The sequence below is a fragment of the Ambystoma mexicanum genome, chromosome 8 (genome assembly GCF_040938575.1).
Source record: "Ambystoma mexicanum isolate Mex_15411 chromosome 8, UKY_AmexF1_1, whole genome shotgun sequence".
Lineage (NCBI taxonomy): Eukaryota > Metazoa > Chordata > Amphibia > Caudata > Ambystomatidae > Ambystoma > Ambystoma mexicanum.
In genome coordinates this window covers 625,791,241-625,806,110 of record NC_090929.1, presented here as the reverse complement: position 1 = coordinate 625,806,110, position 14,870 = coordinate 625,791,241, and the positions used below count along the sequence as shown (strand labels likewise).

The 14,870-nt window shown below is 46.3% G+C and overlaps 1 protein-coding gene across 12 annotated transcripts in view; it reads left to right on the top strand.

The window, feature by feature from the left end:
- The window catches only part of EIF4G3 (eukaryotic translation initiation factor 4 gamma 3), a 4,880,525-nt gene that overhangs the window by 3,878,408 nt on the left and 987,247 nt on the right, over positions 1-14,870 (top strand). For all 12 annotated transcript variants that reach the window (XM_069610350.1, XM_069610349.1, XM_069610345.1 and 9 more), the window contains one exon: positions 2,322-2,415. In XM_069610350.1, the coding sequence (XP_069466451.1) occupies positions 2,322-2,415 (94 nt within the window). The remainder of the gene's footprint in view (positions 1-2,321; positions 2,416-14,870) is intronic.

The following is a 14,870-nucleotide window of genomic DNA, read 5'->3' as shown; positions in this document are numbered from 1 at the left end:
ACATAAATGGGGTTAAGCAGCGCCATCAGACTGTGCTAGATGCAGAAGCCCGAATGGTGGCACCGTACATACGATTGCTACTCATTCCATATTTGTGGCTTGAGATTTTCAGCTACTTTGTACAGTCCTCAATTTAATTTTTGTACCAACTTCTGAATTAATGATATTTGTTTTAGAAAGTACAGATGCACAAAGTGATCAAAATATGTTTTACATATAAGTATCTCTCACTAGATTGATTGATGTTAAAATATGGTTATCTACCTCTCCACCTTCATTTAATTGCATTCTAGTCTGGGAGACCTACTTTTAAGTCAAACATAATTGCCCTCAACGCAGCAGAACTTATTGGTTGTTTATTATTTTGGGTAAATGGAGGAAACAATGGGAATCAACACGTCGATGAAAGCGTTAGGATTCAAATAAATATTCCGTAGTGTTCCCAGTAACACAAGAGAATAAGTGCTTACCTCTGTTTTCTTTCTTCTGCCTGTGTATAATATTTCTTAGTAATTTGTATATCTGTTACTTTTGTATGTTAGTTGCTTTAGAATTTTGCTTGCTGTCATGTGCTTCACTCTTCTAAATTATTCTAGTCACTTGGGGTAACCAATAAGAAAAAAAAATTGAAATAAAAAACCAACATTTCACAATGGCAAATCTAAAGGCCTAGCATGGTACATGTCTGTCTAGGCATAACAAAAGGGTGGCAAAGGCACAAAAACAGGGAGAAATGTGGGTTGAGCTCTAAGGTAACTTGGGTCAATATATGCTAGTAATACTAATGGAAAGATGGGGCCTGACAAAACATGCATACGTATATAAACTAAAGAAGACCTCCACAACAAAGCATTGTCTTTTATGTTGGCCTTTTTTTAATGAAAGGTTGAGGGTAAACACTGACCAGCTCCAGACGTTTCCAAATGTTGGTCTGCTCAGAAAAATTAGTGGTTATCTTGTTTTTTTTGTTTTTTGGGAGGGGCTTATTTGCGTGGGTTACTAAGAGTTCTTGGCTACCTGATCTTACCTGGAAAAGCAACTCTCTCGCAGGGTAATGAAGCATGGTAGGGATAACCCGTCAAATCAGGATGCTGACCCGTTTACACCTTGATCTTCTCGGCTTGTGCTGCCACCTTTACCATACCGTATTTGCCTCTACTGTGTGTCCCTCCCACTGCTGTCTCACATATTGCAACTGCTGATGTCGGTTCAAAACGTAAGAGAAGGGATTTTATGAAGACAACATTTTATAGGCAGCCTTTAAGGGGGGGCTTTCATGATGCACTGTTCAAACGTGGCACAGTTGGCAGGTGATTTTCAGGCAGAGCAAAGAAGGTGTGAAGTCAAATAAGCCTGTTGGCTGGTAGTCCCAGGCTGGACTATCAGGACTGCCGTCAATTCATCAGTGTATCCTCTAGCATTTCACCTCATTGCTGGTTGTTCTTTACTTTATGCAGCATAGGGCCGAGGGCACCAGCCCAGAACAGAGACAAGCTGTCCTTGAAGCTCTCACAGGTCAGGCACTCCAGGCAGCCTGATGGGTGCAGGAGTGGGCAGAATATACAAGCTATGCTTATTTGAATTACTCTGTCCTACCTTGGACAATATGTGCACAGCGTTACAGCACAAAGGATAATGAGAAATGCACTGAGGGAAGTAGTGGCACAATCCACTCAACCTGAGCATGCTTGTTATCACTGCTGGCTTCTCCTATTTGTTGTACCCTTTTCAACTGCTGCACTTTCGCTCAGCATCTTGCACTAAAAGAAACTCTTAGCCTTAGTTTAATATTCAGAAGCTTAAATGAGGTTCCTTTCCTTATGGCACTTATGCGCATTTCAAAGTTTTATATGTGTGATGCACCAAACACTCTAAAAAGTGCTTATATTAGAACACGTCCTTCCTCTCTCCTATTATTGCATTGCTAAACACATATAGCTCACATTCACCTTTGCTATGCATTCTTTTAAATTGTGCTCTTCTGTAATTGGATGCATCTTAATGGATATAACTTTGTTATCCTTTTCCTCTTTTTTCCGCAATATTAGTTTAAGCTTTGCTGTAGCACTCTGAGTCCCTCCAGCCTAAGATGGCGTTTTCCATGAAAATAGTCTCTCTGAGAAAAAATGCATTTGCAAATACTAGTTCTCACAAAATGATCTTTAACAGCTCAGGTGTATTATTAAATACACAACTGAATGACTATAATAGATTCATAATCCATTTCATTTTAAATTGAATGGCACAGTATGCATTTAAACAATGAGGGTTGAAGATACTGTCTCACCAACTTCTTTGGAACATGTTATTGTCTCCTGTAGCCCACTATTGATGACAAAATACAGCTGGTGCCAAAAGCTCAGCTTGGCAGCTGGGGAAAAGGAAGTAGCGGTGGAGCCAAAGTTGGTGAGCCAGGTAAGTGGAGAAACTCTCAATTTCAATTATGTTTATGTTTGTGTTTGTTTACTGAGTTGATATAGTACTTTACTCCAAAGCGCTTTACAGAATAACAGTACATAAAGAAAGAAGCATATTTACAAACTTGAAACAAACCAGTGGTACAGTATATAGAACAATTTACTCAAAAGTAGGGGGGAGGTATAGGAAGGGGGGAGATCCCAGGTGATCTTAATGCCCTTAGGTGATTACAGCATCCAGTATGAGGTCATCAGGAGGAGGGGGAAGGAGGGAGGGGGAAGGAAAGGGGGCATGGGTTTGGGGGGAGAGTAGGGAAGGAGAGTCACAGGGGGGGAGTGGAGAAGAAGGGCTTTCAGGGAGGAGCGGAAAGATAGGTAGGTGGGGTGGAGCGGATAGGGAGAGGTAGGGAGTTCCAGTGGAGGGGGGCCAAGAGTTGGAAGGAGCGGAAGCGTGAGGAGGCACAAGGGGCTGGGGGAACAGTGAGAAGGTATAGGTCAGCTGAGTGGGGAGAGCAGGAGGGAGAGTAGAATGAGAGGAGGGAGGAAAGATGGGGGCGGGGTGAGGTCATGGAGAGATTTGTAGACAAGGCAGAGGAATTGAAATTTCAATTGTGAGAGGAATGGGAGCCAGCCGAGTTGAGAGAGTGAGGTAGAAATAGTCTTGAGGGCCAAGATGACATAGAGTACGGATAGAGGAGTGGTAGATGGATTTTAGGGGAGTCATGTGAGAGATAGGGAGGCCAAAGAGAAGAGAGGAGCAGTAGAAGAGACGGGAGAAAATAAGGGAGGAGATTAGGATTTTAGAAGCGTGAAAGGTGAGGGAGGGGCAGATCCTGTGGATGTTGAAGAGGTGGTGCCGACAGGCACGAGAGGTTAGATAGATGTGGGTTAAGGAGAGAGAGAGGAGTCTGTATGGCGGCCAAGGTTGCGGGCATGGGTCGAGACGGGGCGATTGCAAGGGGGGAAGTGGATGAAAGGAGGAGGGGAAGGTGAGAGAGTGTTAGGAGGGAAGAAAAGCACTTCAGTCTTGTCAGAATTGAGGGAAAGAAAGTGGGATGACATCCAGGTTTTTATGGCTGTGAGGCAGGTAGAGAAATGGGCAGACATGCTGTCGGGGACAGGAAATGGAGCTGCTTTGAAGTGGTATTTTTAGCATTGTGGACTCTGTCACTACAGCAATAGCAGAATGGGGGGGTGCCGTTGCCCTGCATGGTATCCGCGTCTGCGCTTGCATGCTCCTGAACCGTCAGCCTATTTCTCTGTGGTAGTGAGACAGGAGAATCACGAGCATCTCACCTATTTTTAACTATGTCATTAGTTTGGGGGTGATGTTCCAGCTTAGGTAGGCAGGTAAGGGTTTTAGGGGATGCACATATTGTCAGGAAGCCACCCCTGATTCTGACTCGCACCACCTCTTTGCTGAGTGTCTAGTGCCTGACTGTTTGTCCCCCCCCTGCACCCCACTGCATACTGGTTGCTGGTTGATGTGCCCAGCTCTTTGACATGTTTTTCTGCAGCCTTCATATCAAAGGTTCCAACGTGGCTTCAGAGAAGAAGGTAGGTGTTTTTACTTACCCTTCTTTCACTCTCTTCAGATGTCACCTTGGTGCCATGACCGCTTTTCTCTATTGCATTCTGCAGACCTGGGTTGGTCCGGGGAGTATCCAGACCTGTATATAGAGCATGTTAGGCTTTTGGATTCCAGTCTCCCATGTTGAGCTAGCCCAATCACTGATTATGCATGGGCTTTTTGGGGTATAGTCTCTCCTTTTGGGCTAGGTCAATCTCCCAATAAGCTGGGATGCCTGTCGTGGTGTTTCACAGTAAAGGCTTCCTAGGTAGGATGGGCCCTTTCCTGCCTCATTGTCTTCCTCTCCACAGCTACCCTTACAATTGAGTTTTAAGGTGGTAGGAGGAGGCACAATATGAGTGCAAGCTTACCTTTAGTGTTCTGCTTTGCCATGTGTGTGTCATGATCTCTGCTTCCAAAAGGTCAGGACTTACCCAACTCCCTTGGAAGCAGACCCATAACCCAGGTTCCGAGTGCCAGCCAGTCCCAATTGGGACCTTTTGGACCCTGTCCTGGCGCCAGTGGCACCAGGCTCATAAATATGCCCAGTCCCAGCGCTGGAAGCGCCGGGCTCATAATGCTTGGGTGGACTTACCTGCAGCAGACCATGCTGCTTACTTACCTGCCAGTTGAGCCCCTGATCCTCTTCTGTTTGGGACTACTTTTCCTGTTGGGTGGGGCAGGAGCCACTCCCTAGGTTCAGAACACTGGAACTCTTCTGGAAAGCAGGAACTCTTTTCTTACCTAGGCGAGGCTGTGGAAGGAGACACCTAAGCACTACAGGAGGCTATTTAAACCACACCCGATGGATGAATCTTGCTTTGCGTTATTCTGCATCCTCTGCAGCAGAACGCTCATCGTGTCTTCTGCATCTGATCCTGGGCCTAAGGGAAAAAGGCTTACCATCCTGGAATCCAGTCTTCAGCAACACCTATAAAGACAAGAAAGAACAGGTTAGCACTATGGTCTTCAGTGACAGCGCATTTCTTACCTGGTTGTAACCAACGCCTCGCGCTGCATTCCGGCATCTGAAAGACAAAGGCTTACCTACCCTTCGCATGCTCCGGAGGTCTTCGCACTGCATTCCGGCATCTGAAAGACAAAAGCTTACCAACTCTTTGCACGCTCCGGAGGCCTTCGGCGCTGCATCCCGCATCAGAAAGACAAAAGAAGGTGCGTTTAAAGACATTGGGCAACTTTATTACTCGCGTGCCATTACTCCTTCCCACGCCGAATCCAGTGGGTATTCCAGCACCCTTCAGCAGCTCCGAACTTGTACCTGCAAGATAAAGGGACAGTTAGTGCGCATCGTGAAGCAGGCAACAAGCGCTTACTTACGGTCTTCCAGGCGCTTCTATTCCTCACGCGGGTTCGATCCTCAACTCTCTTCAGCCCGCCATCCGCCATCGCCGGAACCCTGCAAAACAAGAGATATTACAAAAGACTTTTAAAGACATTTGAAGTACCCAGAACTTACCGTTCGTGCAGTAAACGACGGACAGCAGTCCTCCATGGAGGTCACTTCTGCCACGTCACCCCTGCAAAGGGATAATTTGCCTGTTAGGCCCTGAGACCGTGTCTCAACACATAAGACCCAAGGGCCTGACAGGTTGTTTACCACAGATGTTGCCTCTGTTTTGTCAACGCCCTCTAGATCATTCTCCCTCAATCCCATGCTTTCATCAGGACCCTCTCCTGTTGGAGGAGGTGCTCCATCTTCTGGTGAAAGGTGCTATAGCACTGGTGCCTCGCTAAGAACAAGGCAAGGCCTGGTACTCAGTCTATTTTGTGGAGAAAGGTGGGGGCATTGTGATGAATCTTGTGGTGTCATCAGTGATTCCGCAGTGATGATTTCCTCCCACATGGCGAGTGGACTGCAGCCGCTACCTGACCCTGGGGGTGGTATTATGAGAATAGGGGGGACACAGTTTTCCCGACCCCCCCCTTTTAAAGAAAACACTATAACCCCTAAAATGCTTATGGCATACTGTCAATCTGAGCAGAATACTATTACACATAATACTTAATATACTCTGTCTCTGATGTTGAGGTCTAAAACAATATCACTTTAAAAGGTCTAAAACTCCTATGGACTCCACTTCAATAAAGCCTCACGTTCTGAGACGCGGACGAAGGAGTTAATGTGGGTTGAAGGAAACACCAAGCTAAACGTGCAGACTAGGTGTCGCAATGCAAATCAGCTGCGCAGAATATTTAAACATGGTGAACACCTTCAATTGAGAGTCGGAGAAGAGAGATGCAAAGCGGGAAGCAGAACCAAATGCAGAAGCAGACGCAAAGAGGTGGACCGTGCACAGAGAGACACACTTCCAAACAACGCCTTGTGAGCATACTTTACAGGAAAGACGTGAGACCGGGAGAAGTGCAGCGGATGCCTTGGAAGGACCACAGCAGCAGCAGGGAGGCTGTTGGATACGCAGTCTTATTGAACAGCCACAATTCTACTGGCAAATTAATGCAGAGCGGATGGGGAAACTGAATGAGAGTCTGCAAAGCAGGGGAAACCTTTCCAGAATTAAAACTTTGCTGGAGCACATTTCCTACAGTTCAGAAACGCCATCAAACACCAGTGAGTCTGCCCATAGGTGCTGGGGACAATTTAAAAACTATTTTGAATACCGACCAAGTAAATTAGAAAGAACAAATTTACACAAATCCTCATATAAGAGAACCGAATTTGGGGAAAATTGGAACATGTATTGCCAAAAGCAAATGAATACTAGTGAAGAAATTAACAGGCAGAACTTGAACAAGTCTCCAAATATGAGATGTGAATATGGAGGAAGTTGGAACAAGTAGTCCATGAAGTCAATGAAGTATAAAAAGTGAAGGAGTACAACTGTGTTAAACTGAAAGAGAACATTGTAGGATGTCCTGGTGAAAGAAGCACATCAAGCATTGAACCTTTCGGAGAAAGATACCTGGCAGGAGAGTATGCCAGGGGATTTACAAAACCCAGAAAGGGATTCTTGGCAGGGGAGTATGCTAGGTAATCCATGTAAAACATATGAAACGAAAAGACATTGTGAAAAGATACCTGGCAGGAGAGTATGCCAGGGGATTTACAAAACCCAGAAAGGGATTCTTGGCAGGGGAGTATACGAGGTAATCCATGTAAAACATATGAAACGAAAAGACATTGTGAAAAGATACCTGGCAGGAGAGTATGCCAGGGGATTTGCAAAACCCAGAAAGGGATTCTTGGCAGGGGAGTATACCAGGTAATCCATGTAAAACATATGAAACGAAAAGACATTGTGAAAAGATACCTGGCAGGAGAGTATGCCAGGGGATTTAAAAAACCCAGAAAGGGATTCTAGGCAGGGGAGTATACCAGGTAATCCATGTAAAACATATGAAATGAAAAGACATTGTGAAAAGATACCTGGCAGGAGAGTATGCCAGGGGATTTACAAAACCCAGAAAGGGATTCTTGGCAGGGGAGTATACCAGGTAATCCATGTAAAACATATGAAACGAAAAGACATTGTGAAAAGATAGCTGGATGGAGAGTACACCAGGAGATCACTCTAAGAAGTTGTTGTGTAAAAGAGAACTTAAGTTATTCTTCAAAAGACACTTTGTGCCATTCTTAAGTAAGTGTTAAATGGAAGAAACATTTCTGCTAGTCTTAATTATTATTTGAAAATGCCACTTTTGCTATCCTACCTGATATAGTCCGGGGGAAGGGAACTACCTACTGGATTCGAGGATAACGCACGTTTTGCTGAATCAAAATCAGACACATTCATCTTACACCTTTGATCATTTCTAGTGTGAGGGTCAGATATGTTTTGGACACAAGGACAGTTCGCATAATTGTGATGATGAGACACAAACGGATCTTTTTTTTGTTTCCTAAGAAAGTGAACACTATTTAGGATAGAGTCAGAAAGGCCTGTATCCAACCCCTTACTATAAATAAAGATGTCGGATGTTGAAAACATTACAACTTTGTGTCTGCCTCTCATTCCTGACCCCTCACAGCATTCACACTATACTGGATCTGTGGCTGTTCAACCTGTACCTGCTTAAGGGCAAGTTAAACATGATTACACTGGCCCAGATCCTCCTAGCCCTCAACCTGCAAAATTGTCTGGTATCACTGGATCTCCGAGATGCCTCCTTCCCTGTGCGCTTCACCCAAAGCACTGAAAGTAAATTTGTTGTGGGTCATTGCTGCTACCATTCAGGGTCCTGCCATTCTGTCTATCTTCGGCACCCATGGTCTTCACAGAGGTGCTGGCAGTGGTCACATCTTGCCTCAGGAGGGAAGGCATTGTTGTCTTTCCCTACCTGAACGACTGGTTTGTCGAGTTCGCTCGTTTTATCAGGGCTGCATGGGACACTTGCCTGGGCATCGCCTTTCCACCAGAGGACTGAATGACAAACTTCTAGATAGTTCATGTCCTACAATCAGGGGGTACCAGTCTCGTTTTCCTGGGCTTGCTTGGTCTCATGACCGCCTGCATTCTTGTCATGCTGGAGGGCTGGCTGCGCATAAGGTTGCTTCAGTGGCTTCTCTGTTGTCAGTGGTCTCAGGTTAAAGGGCGCACAATAGACCTTCTGCAGGTCTTGGTGAGAGTACCCCGGGACAAATCATGGTGGTCCCTATGAGTCAACACACTGAAAGGGGTGTTGCTTCAGCAACCCTGGCTCTAACTGACAGTAGTTACAGATGTATCCTGGAAAGGTTGGGGTGCTCACATGCAACACTTCATGTTGAACGGCCTGTGGTTTCATCAGTGTCCCAACAACACAGCAACTTGCTGGAATTGAGAGCTATCATGATGGCCCTGGTCACCTTCCTTCCTACAGTACAGGGCATGAATGTGATGTTCCTGACAGACAACATAGTGTCCATGTACTACCTTTACGCAAGAGGTGGTGTGTGGGCTCCTAGCCTCTGTGCAGAGAAGCAACGCGACTGTGGTTCTGGGCTCGGTAGGACGGCATGTCTCTATGTCTCTGACGGAAGCTCAGCTCATTGGGATGGAGAATGTCATTGTTGATGTTGTGAGCAAGGAGACTTTGGACTCCCATGAGTTAGAGCTATGTCAGGAAGTTCTTGTTACGCTCACCTGGCTCCCAAAGAGGTGTCAATCTGGACGGGACTGCTGCGGTCTCCACCAATGTGGCGCGTAGGGCCGAGATGACGGACTGGACTGGCCCACCTAGCTTTGTTTGCTTGGCCCGTAGAAATATTCTTCTGCAAGTGGAGAAAGGGAATTAACCACCCGTGGAGTTGAGCGTAAATCCCCCCACCCCGCTGTTCTCCCCACTGATCACCTTGGATGTTCCCTCTTATAGTCTCACGTGATGATTTGAAAAGATGAGCTCTCCATCCTGCAGTGAGCGCAGGGGCGTGTAGATAACAAGTTGCTTCACTGGCTCGAAGGAATTGGTGAGTTCCAGGACAATAAAGACACTGATATTCCCGGCAAGACGGCATAAGTATGTAGTTCGTAAGAGTTCAAATGCCTGACTTTCACTCTTGTTTGATTCCTTGCAGGTTGCAGCTTGACCCTACTGAAGAGTTCCTCGTGGCAACCGGTTATGTTCTGGTAAGGATTTGTGTTATCCAACACAGTTCGATAAAATAATGTCCACATGTACCCTGTTGCTTTCTCCCTTATTCAGGCGCTGATAGAAAGTATGAAGTCTCGGGGAATAATGCCTCTGGTGGTAAAATCAGGTAAGTCTTTTGTGGTGAGGAGGGTTCCCCTTGTTAGTCCCTTGTTTCACCTTGCTGTCATTTTGTTTCCCCTTAGGGGCAGGGGTGCGGCTAGGATGCAGTGGAAGCTGCGCCGACCTGTGAAGAAGAATAGTACCCCCGGTGGTAAAATCAGGTAAGTCTATGGGGGGTATTCCTCTGTGTATTCCCTTGGCTCACCTTGCTGTTCTTGTCTTCTCCTTAGGTGCCGGAGTGCGGCGGTAACATGCAGGAGGATGCAGTGAAATGTGAAGATGCTGCGAAGGCTGGTGAGTTCAGCGCGGCGCTGCAGCAGGCGAGGCGTCGCGCATAAAATAACTTCTTTCTTCCAGCTCGAAGGCACGATGGATCGGGAATTCAGGTAAGGATCAAAGGTATTGCTCTTGTTCTAACCTTTTCTCCTTCTTTCTCCCTTTTTCTAGGAGCTCGCGAGGCGGGCGTGGCAGAAGACTGGATGCAGACTTGCAGGTACGGTGAGCGTTTCGCTGCTGGATGAAGAATAACGCGAAGCATGTGCTGCTATTCGGGCATGGTTTAAATAGCCTCCAAAGTAGTCCCAGGTAAGTATTCCTCCCCAGCCAAACCCGAGTAAAAAAATAGTCCCTAGGTAAAATAGTCCCTTCCAAGCCTCGTTTGGCTTGGAGCTCTTGCAGCATGGTCTGCATCAGGTTAGTTTTAATCTATGAGCCTGGCGCCTATGGCGCCAGGACTGACTCTCCATATGAGCCTGGCGCCATAGGCACCAGGACTGCACCCAAATAGCCCCTAGCGGGGGTTGTTGGGCTTGCTTGGGGTAACTTAATGCCTGCTTCCGGGGTTGCTGGACTTGGTCTGGGTCCCCGGGGGTAGGCATCATGACAGTTCTTGGGGACTCCTTAGTTTGCCTTGTTCACTTCCCATGTGAACAGGAAGTGCAAGTTGTTCTGCTGCAGGGAATTTCCTCTACAAGGAGCACTAGGATATGCACTGATGGTCAAGTGGACATTTTACCTCCTCTATGCATTCCTTCCGATCCCTATTATTCTGCTGGTTCTCAGGAGGCTATATCTCTTCGGATATCGTTGATTTTGTTCGCTCAGAACTGTGCCTGGAAATCGTTGATGGACATGACCATCTGCCCTCCCTGGCGCCTTCTGTGGAGAGAGGATCTGCTCTCCCATTAAGGTGGGTGGGTGCTCCATCCAAACCTCAACATCCTGAACCTCCATGGCTGGCTGCTGAAATATACTGAGTGGCATTTGTCAGGTGATGTCCTAGACGTGCTCCTCTCAGCTACAAGGACTGCCACCAAGTCCATTTGTGTGTGGTTTATTTTTTTTCCGTCTTGGTGCTGAATGAGGGATCTGGATCCTTTTATTTGACCAGCATCCTCTGTCCGGGATTTTCTGCCTTCCATTGTCCGGACATTTCTGTAGATTGGCACTGTGATGGGTTATCTTGCAGCTATTTAAGTTTTCAAAAGGACCCCTGAACAGGGTTCATTCTTCACAATCCAGACAATTATGCTATTTTGAATGTGATTGCGCAATATGTTTTCCCCCACACCAGTTCTTTGTTCAGGCATGGTATTTGAATTTACTTTTTACATTTCTTATGGGTGTTCTTTTGAGCCCCCACATTTTTGTTCTTTACTGTTACTCACCCTTAAGGTCATTTGTATGGTGGCCATCACCTCTGCTAGATGGTCAGGGAGCTTCTGGCGTTGTCTGTCAAACCTCACTGTTTTTTCTTCCAAAGAAAAGGTGGCTTTGAGAGTGAGACCATTCTTCCTCCGGAAGGTCCTCTCAGAATTCCATCCCTCTCATCAATAGGTCCATCCTTCTGCCTTTTTTCCTCGGTTTCACCCTTCCACAACAAAGGAGCATTTCCATCAGCTTGATCCAGTGTGTGCCCTCAGCTGCTACGACTCTCGGACAAGAGACAGCAGGAAAGATGAATAGCTTTTTGAACAGCCCATGCTGTGACCAACGGACACTGTGTTGGTCGAACCTCCACTGCTACGATTTGGCTGGAAAGTATGTGCTTGAAGATCTCGGAGCTCATTTGACCAGAGTCTAGCTGCCATCTCTGCTCTTGAGAGTGGAGTTCCGATTCTGGACATTTGCCAGGTGGCAACGAGAGCCTTGCTGCACTCATTTGCCAAAGATTACTGCTTGGAATCAGTCAGGGTAGGACACTCGTTTTGGTAGGGCTGTCCTCCAGAGCTTTCTGGTTTAGGTGGTGTCCTTGCTCTCCTGTATGTACTTCTATTGAAGTCCATCATAGATGAGTCCATGGGAGGAAGGAATCCATTTGAAGGACAAATGGCTTACTTCGCAGTCATTTTCTTTCTGATGAATGTTCCTCACATGGATTCCTCAATGACGTCAAACCTACTCCACTTGGCATATAGCTAATACACTTTGCAGTTCTGCGTCCCCTTTCTGTAAGAGTGGCAGGAAAAAATCCTGGAACTGAGGTTACAGAGAGCGGATCCTCGATATATATTGGGCTCGACGTCATGTCCGGTGCAGAGCTCATAGAGGCATCGAGCGGAGCTGATGCATGGCCATGCTGCGTTTCCTGGTGGCAGAAAGGTTTCCAAAGAGCAGCTGGGCTGAAAGGTAGATATCAAAGATGAGGAATCTGAGGGAGGAACATCAGTCCGAACTTTGCTGAGAGGTAAGTAATGTGTTACTCTCTTTCACTTTCTCCTTATCCGTTTCTTTGTTCATCTAGGATATCAAGCATGGTCACTCAACCTCATCTTCTGTCTGCATGTCAGGCAAACTGGACAAATCTATGATGAGGCCTCATAAAAGGGGAAGATGTCAGAGCACCTTACAAGTTGGTCAGCTGCACACTCAGCTGCACACACAGCAGCAGTTTCCTTGTGTACAATAGTGCCCTCTAAATCGTCAGCCCTGCGACTCCATCAAGACATTCCACTTCTCTGTATTTTCTATCGTTCGACTGGTCTGTGCCTCAAGAACTGGGAATTGGTTTGCCCTCAGTTCATCGCTCATGGCATAGGATACCAGTTTCCACTGCGTCTCAGCTAATTTCTACCAGTGTAAATCTCAATCTCTGCCCAGTGACTGTACATTCTTCCCAGCACGAGAACCCTCACCTCCTAAAGCTCAGTTCTGTTTTGATGACTCCAGTCTTGAGATACTTTTTCTTGGTTATAATTTAAGAGGAGTCCTGCTCCAATTTTGCCACAGGTGTCGCATCCAGTTTCTGCAACTTTCACATTGCTTGTTCTGGTGCTACTCCTTACCTTGGGCCACCATTGAAGCCTCATTAGCTGGCACCTCAACTGCCTGTTTCACCTCGTCTCTTTCCCCAATCCCAATGGCTTCATCTCTGCCTCAAAATGCTCTGGTTGCTCCTAAATGTGGAGAATCCTTTGGATCCCTCACTTAAACCCTGCTTAAAATCTCCTGCAAGGTGGCCTGGAGAGATGGCAGATGCTTCCTGATCCCAATCCTGGTGGTGGTGGTGTACTGCAGTTGGATCACCTGTGTGGAGACAAAGCCCGGGGCGGTGGGGTGATTTCACAGGGTGAGACACAGTATCTAAAGGAGGAATTGGCTTTTTGTCAATCTAAAATATCTCAACCTCCTGCTAAAGATGAAAAGATAAACTCCCAGGGTACAACCCGACTGAGTACCAACCGTTTTCGAAGAACAAGTCTTTTGCCTCCCTAAAAATATAAATCCTTCCCAATGCCAACAGTATACCAAAAGGGATGATGAAAATGTGGTATTTCTGCTCCATTTAGCTCTAAAAAGGTTAAGCCCTATAATTCCTCTTCTAACAATATCAGGGAAAGTGAAGTATTAAAGTATTATCAAAAGTAGTAAGGGAATAAGAAAATCGAATTTCCCAAAAAAGAACTACATGTCCCAGAATTCCTCAGGAACTGTGAAGAAGAGGAGGGTTTAAGAGGCATTCGGAGGTAGAGAATAGGCAGGCAAGCCTAGTAGCTTGTGGCAAGGTCAGGCATACTAGGCTGCATTAGGAAGGTGTAGCAGAAAGAAGCTGGAATAGGAGCTGGAAAGTAGAAGCAGCACAGCAGGAGGCTGGCAGTTCACTAGGAAGAGTTACCACAGATGGGACGCTGGAGCAAAGGAAGAGCAGATTTCACCTGCAGGCTCTTAGTTGGTCCTGTGCTCACAAACCCTGTTTGGCTGTGACTGCATTGGAAGAGACTGTGAGAAGCTGGCAGTCTTTCCGGGTGCGCCTAATTGCCACGAATGCAGAGTTGAAGTCCTGTGTTTTACCCAAGGCACATGTGCAGAAGCAAGCCAAGGGAAGCTGGAGAAAGGAAGATTCTACATTAACAAGGCCAGATCTGAGACAACCATGCTGAAGAGGGCTATAGGCTCTGAGAGTGCTTGTAGTAGCAGGAGCAGAGGGGGGCAGATCCGAGACACCTGTGCTGAAGAGGGGTGTGGGTCCTGAGAGGGCCTGTGGTAGCAGAGAAAGAGAAGTCGGGAATTGGAAGCAGCCGCAGCTGATGCAACTATGGAGCCGGTGAATGAAGCGCCATACTCCAAAGCATCAGAAACTCCTTACCGGTAACTGTAACCAGCTGAAACTCACTTGCGGGGAAGGTAAAGTGAGTGAAGCCGTTCAAAGTTTTGGGAAGTCTTGTTGAAAAAAGGGAAACATATCACATGCTTATTCTACAACAGCTACAGTGCTTGCGTGTGATGAAAGTCTTTCTTTTACCATTGTTATATTAATAATCATTAAACTGAGAGGTCGCGTTTCTCCTATTAAAAGGGAGAATGGTAGCGGTAACGGTTTAACAAGTTGTGGCAGACTTTCCCAAAGAGTTAAAAGAATATTTCACTTCTCAGAGGCCATCTATGAAGTATTGTGTTTCCCAATAGTTGTCAGAGACCAATGCTGTCTGAATTAAAGGGAACGAATGTAGCAACTTGGAGTTTTCCATCGAAGAGAAATCCTGTATGCCTAAATCTGATTTTGAAGTGAATCACGACTCTTCTAACATTTTTAAACAAACGTTTAATTTTTGCAGAAGTTGTGGAACTCACAAGTAGGACAAGCATTACCCAAGCCAGTAGACGGAACCTTCCAAAGAGGAAACCAGCCCAATTATGAACTGAACCTCATGGTCTCAAAGTTGTTGAAGCAGATA